Below are 10,502 nucleotides of genomic sequence, written 5' to 3' on the forward strand. Positions count from 1 at the left end.
ATAGGGCTGAAGCTGAACTTCAGAACATCACCCCCATCCCAGTCGCTGCTCACTTTGGCAGGACAGAAACAGGACAGGGATACGCTGGGATACCAGCACCTGTACCCTCGTGAGGTGGACAAACTGCGACAGGCTGGCCCCCACCAGTGCACTTAAGTTCTAAATGATTTTTCTAAATGATTTTTCTAAATGATTTTTAGCCTAAAACTGCACTCCTCTCTGGGATCACTGGCAGCACTGGGCCATGACACAGGGTGACAGGAAAGGATCTGCATCCACTTTGGGGTTTACTCTCAGGTGCTGCTTTTGGGCCAGAACAGCTTCCAGCCATCCCCAGGTCTGATAGGAGATGCTCTGTGTGTGTGCACTGGGTCTGTGTTAAAACCCTATGTCACCTTGGTGTGCCACGCAGCCTGGGGTAATCCAAAGGGACAGACAGTGCACAGCAAAGGAGAGCAGTGGGCATGGCCCTGTGTCCCTCCAGGTGCACCTCATTTTGCTGGGGCTTCTGCTACCCACAGCCCTCTGTAGTTTGGTCTCCTTGTTTCTTCTCTTTCATGTACAAAAAAGCTACTGAAACAAAAATCTCTACCATAATGTTTATTAAATAAGTAATTTTAAAAGGTTTTTATACAAATCATATAAACACAGTTTTATTTTTTTGTTTTGTTTTGTTTATCTGTTACACCGAAGAATCACAGTAAAAGCTCTTTAAGTCCATAAGTCCTGGCTCAGCCAGTAAATGGTCAAATACCTTGAACTGCAAACCTTGGAAAATTTCCATTTCTGCATATAATTTCTTAATGGTTTAATTCCCGTGCTCACCTCCGGCACCTTCCACAAAATGAAGTCACCCAGAACTACAGCCCGCCCATTAGCAACATGTCCTGCCATGGGAAGCCTGTGGAGGCAACAGCCCATTTAAGCAAAGGCATTAATGCCGATTTTTTGTTTCTTTGCTGAATTTCACAGAGGGAATTGCAATCAGCAAACCTAATCTATTTGCAGAGGAGGACGCAATGAATTGAATGCACTGATGACTTTTCCCCCTCCTCCCTGTTGAAGTTACAATCAAACACAGTTTTCCGTATAACAGTAAAGCACCTGGCAGAGGTAAGTGAGGTATTGGCTGTGCAGCATTATCGGCCTTCTCTCGCCTGGCGAGCTCACAGCTGGGCCCTGCCCCAGCTGCCAGGGGCGAGCGGGACGCGTGGGCTGGGCGCTTCGCTGGGCCCGTGCCACCTTAGTGCCAAGGTCAGCAGTACACTCCTGCCCCAGATCAAGAGATACATTAACACGAGTCAGTCCCACGGAATAAGTCACATACACGATACATACAGAGAATTCACGTGCGTGTGCAAACACACTATTTCTGAATATATGTATATATGAACTCTTCTCTCTGTACGCCTACTAGACACCATAACATCACCTTTTTAATTATATATTTTCACCTATTGTTTGCCTAAGTTGGTTTTTCTACTGTATGGTCCTTTTCCATTCATCCTTCCCCTCTCTGGTGATTTGACGGGGATAAAATCGTTGAGCAGCAGCAATCCAGCTTTGAAATGGTCTGGTACATTTCCTCTCACTGCCTCTGTTTCTTTTGTACAGTAAAATACCCCAGTGGAATTTGTCTGTGAAAAACGCCAAAAGAAATAAGGTGATTCGAAAGGAGAATCAGAGACACATTTACTGCTGTTTTTGTTGGGTGCACAGTGTGAATTAAAAAATGAAAGCCTTTGTGTGTGCGCATCTCTGCGTGTGTGTACGAACCGTGGATGTTCTGATGACGCAGCTGCTGCATCTGCTCCCCCAGTACACGTGCACCTTTCTTACAGCAGAGAAGGGTTTTTTCCCCTAAAATCTTGTTGTCTGAGGGAGCTCTTCATGAAGTAGTAGACAAATGTTCCTATTCCCACAGTACCAAGGAGCAGCTGTGGCACTGCTCATGTGTCCATGCTCATCTCCTCTCCAGATGTTGCTTGTGTGCCCAAACACCTGGACTCCTGCAAGATGTGTTTGTGGGGCTGGGCAAATTTTGTTTCACAACACATCACACCTCTGTCAATCACAGTTGGTAAGGAAAATAATGCCATCCCTAACCCAAACTACTTGCTGTGTAAAATGTAAAAACCAGGACATGCCAGGTATTACCAAAGAGCCCCTGGAAAAGCAAACCCAGTGTGACAGAAAGATTTCATTTTTATGTATATGCAAGCTGATAGAGGTGATCCATTTGTACTGGACTGGAAATGAAGGTATTGGTTTGGGGTTCAGTATTTCAACCCTTTTTCTCCATTCAATTGTTTTCACAATACTCCTCTCTCACAGCACAGTGGTAAGTGGAGAGGTACCAGCTGCCACACAGTGTAGCCAGACCATTTGAAAGTAGAAGGACCAGATTTCTGCTGAGCTCTAACCAGCAAAGAGTGGTGAAGAAGAGCATTTTGTGGGGAAGGATGAAGGCCTCCCTTGCTGTTTGCTACAGCACTGATCATTAGCTGGAGGAAAATACTTCTAAGGCACTTGTTCAAAATAATAAAAAAAAAACCAACAACATAGCTCATAGATAGAACTTGGGGTTTTGCTACTGATCAGGAGCAGCACAGCTTTGCTCCAAAGGGGATGTGGCAGCAGCTGTTTGGTCCAGTGGTGCTGATGGCACCAGCTCACACCCCCAGCTCCAGGGAGAAGGGAGCACCAGGAAGGTGAGGGGGTGCCAGTGGGCACCATGGCCAGGCTCCCCAGGGCTGTGGGCATGGCTCTAGCCTCCTTCCCTGTTCATTTTCCCTTCCTGGCACTTTGGAGAGGCCTCAACACTGTACCTCAAATCAAACCCCAAGTGGAGCCCCCTTTCCCAAAGCCATTGCCTAAGTGCCAGCAACCTGACAGGCTCTATCTTTTGTTTGCTGCAATTTTCTCATTATAGCAAAAAGAAAAATGGCAGGCTCAAGAGGGGTGGGAGATTCAAATAAAGGCCTTCCTGATGAAGGCCTCAGCTGTTGCAATCAAAGATCTGGAATTAATAAATGGCTCTTATTCACAAATCACTTTAAGGCTCTTCAGCTTCTCTCAAAGAGGTGCTTCTACACATAGGGTTTCCCTTCTATTTTCTTTCTTAATGATTTCAGAAAGCACTGTTGTTACTGTTGACAGTAAAGCCAGTATCCTACCTTTCCCCTGCTACCAGGAGAAGGAAAGTTGAAGGTAACAACATTCTTCTGTTTTCAGGACTGCAAACTGCAGCTTCCTGTTCTTAGTGTGAAGTGCACAAATCTCAATAATGATATCTGGACGGAGTCTAAAATGGACAGGGGCTCCGTGTGTGTGTGTGTGTGTGTTATTTCTAAAGAAATCCCTCAGCCTTCTCAGAAAGTTACCAGAGAAAGGAGGTGGGAAATAACAATCAACATTTAGTTTCTTACATCCAAAAGGTAAACCAGGCTCCCTCACCACATCTCAGCCACTCACATCAGCAGAAAATGAAGATGAACCAACAAACAAGGGGCTCAGTAACCCCTCTCACCCGGCACAGTCTGGTTTGCAGGAAAGCCACTTGGTCCTGGTGGAGTGTGACCCGGCAACAAGACCTGGTGGCAGGAGCAGTGCCTCCCTTCACTCCTGCTCCCCTTGTTTCCTGTTATGGCATTCAGTTCCCATAGAAAACAGCAAAAGAAGTACCGCCCTGCCAGCCCACCTCACCAGGCACAATGCCAAGGGTGATCCCCAGGCACCCATCAGGCCTCCGAGCAGCACTTCTGATGGTTCATCTTCACCTTGTGCTTGATGCCATCGTACAGTTCGAAGTTGTAGTTCTCCAGCGTGGTGGAGCTCCGAGAGGACAGCCCGGCGTACGAGCACGTGCAGTAGAGGAGCAGACCAGCGCAGATGGCCCCAAGGAGGACACCAAGGGAGCTCATTGCTATAATGGTCACCAGGATGGGATCCAGGGTGTAGAGCCAGCTTTTCTCTTTGTCCAGCTTCGGGGTTCCTGGAGAGTTAGTAGAGAACAGTGTGTCGTTCCTATCCGATCCAAAGTAATCTGCAGCGGAACGGGCACTTATTATCCAGGGATCACTTTTTATTTTCCCCTCACCTTTATACATTTCTTACTTGGAGCTGTGATGGCTTTACAAAAGCTAAAGTATATATATGGGAATATCTCAGCAGGATTCACTAACCCAGATCTAGAAATATTGCGAAGTACCAAATTACAAAGAAGGTTAGGTACCCTGATCACTTTTAGACATCAGACTGTTGACATAGCATACGAGCATTTTACACCCACTGAAACTCTGGCCCTTCTAGTGCCACTAGGTTCAAAACTATGGAATCAATCTGTCACCAGTCTCAGACTTAATTTTCTTCATTTACAAGTCAAAATGCCATGCAAGCAGGAATTAATGCTTAAAAGATCAGTTTCACTTGTCCTAACACAAATACAATATATTGACTTTGCAAGGTTGCTGGCTGTTGGAAAAGGAAAACAGGAAAAGAAAACCGATGCCTTTGAACACTAAGCCACCACTTCAATGTATGTTCTCAAGAGAGTTCTAGCTCCTAACATTACTAAAACTGAGGTTTGTGAGTAATTTTAGCATCTGATACTGAAACACATGCTGCCACAGCTGAATTGTCCATGTGGCATTTGGATACCAACCTGGATCATCGTTGTCTTCGAAGTCTTGCTCAGAGCTTGGGAAGTCATCCTCCATTCTTGGGAAGTTCACTAGAACAACAAAATGGGAAGCACTGTTTGTTAAAAGAGGCCTTCTGGGGGCATCATTGCCACTGGCCACCAGACTGTGAGACTGGCCAGAAGAAAGTAATTGTTAAACTGCTACATGGCTCTTCCTTGTGGAAGGAGAAGGAACTCTTTTTCTTCCCTTGGCCAAAGTCAATGAAGGCTCTTGCACACTTGAGAGAAGAGGATCTTCACACTACATAACATTTCACAACCACCAAATCATCAGCTTTTAACAAGAAAAGAGACTGAACGAAAAGCAAAGAAACCAGACAATTTGAATAGCACTAAAATATTGTCACTGCTGCCTCCATAATGGCCATAATTCACTATTAACATGCTCATGGGTATTACCCTTACACCTTTGAATAGCATCTTAGTGCCTGTCATTATTTGCCACTAATGCTGGATCCATTTAGCACACACTCTACTTTTCATCTTTTCCCATATGTCTGACTGGATATAGAGCTTCAATGACCCAGTTCCTCTTTGGGTTTCAGATAAATTCATAGTAATTTGAGGAATTTATGTATCTTCATTATATGTTTTAATGCAAAAGCTGGTTGAAATGGAGAGAGAGGCAAATGGGTGTCCATATCTAGGCCCTTATGTTAACATTTCCCTGGACCAAATTCCTTTTAATGGTGACATTTCTTTCTATTGTTCAGCATAGACCAAGGACGAGTAACCAAATGCACATATTATAATCTGAGCAGAAGTAAGTAATTTTCATGTACAGTCTTCCTATAATTTTCTCTGCATACAGTTACCATGGCTCTTTTCCACTTTTCCAAAAGAAAATGTCTTTTCATTTCAATCTGTGAAGAGTTTTCAAAGCTGACTGTAACTTGGGGTCCTCAACTGAGAAGGTGTCTAGAAATGATCAGGAATGCAAAAAATCAGGGACTAGAAAGCGATAGAAGTCACACCTTGGAAGTAGTTGTGGTTGGAACCAAGATTACTTAATGTCTTGTGCCAAAATGTCAAGAAGACTTTAAAGAGGTTACTTATAAACAACCAAAACTAAAGATTGTAACTTGTACCTAACTTGTATCTAAAAAAGCCACATGCAAAGAAATTACTCAAAACCTTATAAAAGAATATTTCTGCATACTTGCATGGATATTTAGGACATGAAAAGGTGTCTTGAATTGTCAAATACATTTTTTTGCTGTCCCAAGACAATTGTGTCAGGCAATCCATGCCAACATTTTAAGGTTCACTTCCAGAGTGGTGTCTCTGCTGAAAGCCATGCTGCCCCAACATCACCTGACCCCTGATGGCAGCGATCCTCTGCTGGTATTAATGATACCCTCTTGTTCCTCAGGCAGAATTGTGTCTGCACCCAAAGAATTAAGGGATTTCTTTGAATTTGCAAGTGAACCTGGCAACGGAAGGCTCGCAGCCCAACACTTGCCCCTCCTTCCAATGAGTTCTGCATCTAGTGAGTCAGGTAGTTACGCTGTCTCAAGGCTGCTGGTACCTTATCAAAGAAACACAGGTGCACACTGCCTTCTGTAAATCCTCACTTCAGCGGCAAATTCACATGATTTCTCAACAGTTCTCGAACTGACAGGCCCAGATGGCAACATCTTAGGGCTGGGAGAACTGCCTGAGGGCCTCTTGCAAACATTTAGAACCAAACATGTGGAAAAATAACTTGCAAAGCAGTTCACACGTGGAGACATCTGAACTGCTAGTCACCCATTGGAAGACAAGCAGTGAGATTTGCCATCCGTGTCACCCACACAACCCTACACAAACTGTATGTTGCTCAAAGATGAGCAGAGGTCGAAATTAGATGACAGTCTGCCCAAGGAGTCCATGTGTGGAGAAAGGCTGTTGGAAGTCATTTGACATTCCATATTGTAGCTGCTCTAAATTTTGTGTGAGAACAAGCTAGAGATTTGATCCTTTTGTAATTTCCCAGGGTAACCTTGAGGGAAAAGCCAGAAATAAAAAAGTATTGGTTAATCAACACTTTCAAAAGAACACCAGTTCTTCCAGCCTGAAAGGAAGGAGCACTGGGAAAACTTGAAAAGAGAGAACATTTATACAAAAAGCTCAGCCTAGAATCTGTTTACTCTTCTAGTGATTTGCTCAATTCCCCATGCTAATACAACTCTTAAGTCCTGCTTAAATGAGATCTTCCTACTTGCCCATTTTCCTTCCTCCTCAGGCCCTCATTTTTCTGTTCCCCACATGCCATTTCATTGCTATTTGATTGTATGTTATCATGCAGGGCTCTACACCCTCTGGAAAGCTTTAGAAAAATATAATTCAACGTTTCTTTTTCCATTCTGGGGCTTCTTGAGTCATTAACTGAATCAGCTCAGGCTGTGTGGGCGTCTGTGGGAATTGAAGCTGGTGGTCTCAGTTCAGTTCTGAATGGAGATGATTTAGGAATCTAGCCTGTCACAGAATCTAGCCTGCTGTTTGTCATCAGTCAGGCTCCTTTGGGCCAAGTCTCAGCAATACTGTCACAAGTGGAACAGGCCACAGAAGGCAACTCCCTTAGAAAGTGGTCCTCAGAAAAGCCCTGCAAGGTGGTGGGCAGAATGGGAGAAACATGCATTGCTCTGTGTTGTGGAAAGCTGCTTCCTTAAAGGGAAGATTTCAGGCACAATTTACCTTGCATTTTAAAAGGGAAAAAATATTCTGGAGAAAGGTAGTCAAGAAAGTTAGGGGGAAAACTGTAATTAAATATGAGAAATTATTTCTTCTGTGTGAGAGGCCATTTTTAAAGCCCATGTGTCAAACGATGGCTGTGAGCACCAAGCCAGTCATGGCCAAAAGATGATATTAGCAATGATGCTGGAAACAGTCAGATGCCAAGAAAAGCTGTTATCTGTTGGATCTGAGAGCACTGCCAGCTAAAAGGCTAATTTATGGGACCAGAAAAAAAAGATAAAATTCTAATCAGATAAGGGCTGATTTAAGTACCATGTTTGTATGAACTCACATGGAGAGGGAGAGCAGGAGAGAATTAGTATTTCCAGAGATTAAAGAGTTTCAGTGTACATCTGTTTTAAAATAGGAGCAGGGATGGGAGGGATTGTGCCAGGGTGGACAAGGGGGGCAGGAGAACAGATAAGGTTCTCTGGTGTCCCACCACAGCTTTTGCAGGAAAGCTCTCCAAACCTGCCCAGGGCAGCTCACCTCTCCAAAGCTGAGCTCAGCATATTTTATGGCCTAGCACCTACTTCCCACCACCACAGGGGCTCGATGCCAGCCCTCCTGCATGGGCTTACCAGCAGCACCACCACCTCTGGCAGAGACCTCCACGCCCTGATTGCTGGAACCTGGACACATTCTTCCAAGGCAAAAGACAACTGTCAAGAACAAAATTCCTGTTTCTTTCTAGCCTTTGTCTGGTTTAAGTGCAGGCACCAGGTGCTGTCTTCTGCCAGGTCACTGAGGAGAGCTCAATCACCCTCGGGCAGATTCCTCGGTCTATCACCTGGCATCTCTCTCTACACAACAGGCATTTACAGATTATCTGTAGTCCCTCTTGGAGTCTTTCTGGCTGAACAAAATGAGCCTCTCAGCAGGAGGTGCCTTTCCCAAACAGTATATCAAACTTGCAGCAATTTCCAAATCTTAGTATTGCCTGCCTTGAGCCACTCTGGCACAGGACAGCCTGGCCTGGAGAGCACCCAGGATGCACTCCCACCATCCCTGTGCTCCTGCTCCCCACTTTCTGCAGAGGTCCATGGGCTCTGGGGTTGAAAGTGATGCACCAGGTGATGGGTGCTTTGTGAGCTCGGCTCCCTACAGTCTTTCATTCCCAATAATATCTGTGGCTGTGCCTGCTGGGACAAAAAAGCAGAGTGTGTAGGAGGAAGAAAAACAAATTGCTGGTTTTGGGGAAATCAGCAGCACATGGTTGTTTCCCCGCTGTGGAAAGGACTCGAGGGCAGCCAGCTACATGCTCACCCCCCTCTCCTGCTGCTACAACATCTCTCTTGGCCAGTGCTATCCTGCCCAGTGAAGGGAGCGTGGGAGGTACACTGCTGCTCTGTTGCCAAACAAGTGCCCATGAGGGTCTGAAACGTTAAACACAGCCAATGCCAGGAAAACGGGGTCAGAAATTGCCATTTCTCAGTCTTGGCATAGAGAGACAGAGCTCCGGCTCCGCTCTCATCCTTGGTTTTCTCTCTTTGCTCATTCCCAGTCCTTTTCTCTCCACAGCAATGGTGTGACTCCAACACACATCATTTTGTTTTGACACAGCAGAGCAGCCGCCGTGGCCTCACCTTGACACCGCTCTGCTTGGCGGCTGCGCAGCGCTGCTCCTCTGGCTGGGAGCCCCGGGGGCTGGGGGTGACACCTCCCACCCTCGGCAAATGGAGAAGCACTTCTCAAAGCAGCAGCACAGGCTCCAGGCAGAAACACTCCCTCTGCATCCCCCACTGCTCTATTTCCAGCTGAAAATCCACCTCACTTCTCTCTTTCCCACTCCTCCAGAAACACAGGACTACTTTAGTTTACAGAAGGGATAAATCCCTGCCAAATTTCAAATTAAAACAGTGCTTTGGCTACAACTGAGCATTAAAGAAAGCAAACAAGCTGCCATTCCCTGGCCTGGCCTCCCTCTGCAATGCAGGAGCTGCTGGACCTTATTCTCAGATTGCCTTGGGGCTGCCCTGGTGGTGGCCAACTGTGCACACCTCAGACCACCACAGAACCATTGTCAAACTGGGGGCATGGGTGAGCCTCTTGCACTCCTTGGGCTTCCTATATGGAGATAAAGTGGGAGCGTATGGCTGGGCAGGTGAATACCCCCCACCAAAAGTGCTTGGAGACATGAAGCCAGGCTGGGTGCTTGGTATAGAGGTGGCCATGAGCAGCAGCTATTTCCAGCCCTGGTGCTGCCCTCCAACATGTGGCACCTGGCCCTGCTGCACACATGGCAGATGGCCAAGGTGGCTACTTGCCAAACCTTCTCTGCAGCAGACATCCCCTGCTGCAGCCTGACCCCTTCTCCAGCCCTGCTTTTGCACCTCTCCTCAGCAGCGCCACCAGGCCAGGGAAACAGCGGTGGTGGCATGTGTGTGTACGGTGTGACTGTGGCATTACACAGTGTAATCCTCTCCCTCTCTCTCAGCTCTGCACAAGCTGGGTAAGGAGTTGACACACAGGTTCTGTGCTCTGTGCTGAGCTCACCTACCCCAAACCCAGCATCTCCTCAGCACAAGGGCAGCACTGTCCCCCACCGCTGCCACACAAGGGCTTGGAGCTGGGGCAGAAGCTGGCAGCTCTGTGGCATCCTGGTATGTTTATCACCCTCCCCTTGTTGCTGTTTGTTTTTACAGTGCAGTGGCTAACGACACGATTCCTCAAACTGGCAGTCACGCCTGCAGTCTCTGCTAAGAGCCGCCAAAGCCACTGATGGAGGAGCTGTGGCGGAAAGCCAAGCGGCTGTCCAAGCTTGCCTCGGGGGCTCGCCTGCTGTCTGCACGCCTCACTCTGCCGCCCTGACACGGGTAAGTGGGGGCTGGCCCTGGTAAAGTCAGTAGGTTTTCACAGGGTTTCTAGAGGAACAAAAATCCAAACATAGCCCCATGCACAGCCTGGTTTCTACCTTGCTCCCTTGCACGTGGCAGCAGAGGCATTTCCATCAGGCCAGGAAAAGCCAACCTCGCCCCCATAGCCTGGAGCTCTGGGGTCCCTGTGCCAAGTGTCATCCTGCAGGTGCCTGCCCTGGCAGGAGACTGACCCAACTGTGCAGCCGGTCCCTCGGCTGTGAATGAGC

At 46.9% G+C, this 10,502-nt stretch overlaps 1 protein-coding gene across 4 annotated transcripts in view; it reads right to left on the bottom strand.

Moving 5' to 3' along the window:
• Positions 1-585: 585 nt before the first annotated feature.
• Positions 586-10,502, bottom strand: part of NRP2 (neuropilin 2) — an 89,058-nt gene continuing 79,141 nt past the window's right edge. For 2 of the 4 annotated variants that reach the window (XM_086897500.1, XM_086897499.1), the window contains exons 16-17: positions 4,664-4,732; positions 586-4,045 (exon numbers count right to left, since the gene is read on the bottom strand). In XM_086897500.1, the coding sequence (XP_086753626.1) occupies positions 3,741-4,045; positions 4,664-4,732 (374 nt within the window). In that variant the 3' untranslated portion in view covers positions 586-3,740. The remainder of the gene's footprint in view (positions 4,046-4,663; positions 4,733-10,502) is intronic. The other 2 variants (XM_086897502.1, XM_086897501.1) reach the window with 1 other exon arrangement.

This window comes from Cyanistes caeruleus, chromosome 7, assembly GCF_971803275.1.
Source record: "Cyanistes caeruleus chromosome 7, bCyaCae1.hap1.1, whole genome shotgun sequence".
Taxonomy (NCBI): domain Eukaryota; kingdom Metazoa; phylum Chordata; class Aves; order Passeriformes; family Paridae; genus Cyanistes; species Cyanistes caeruleus.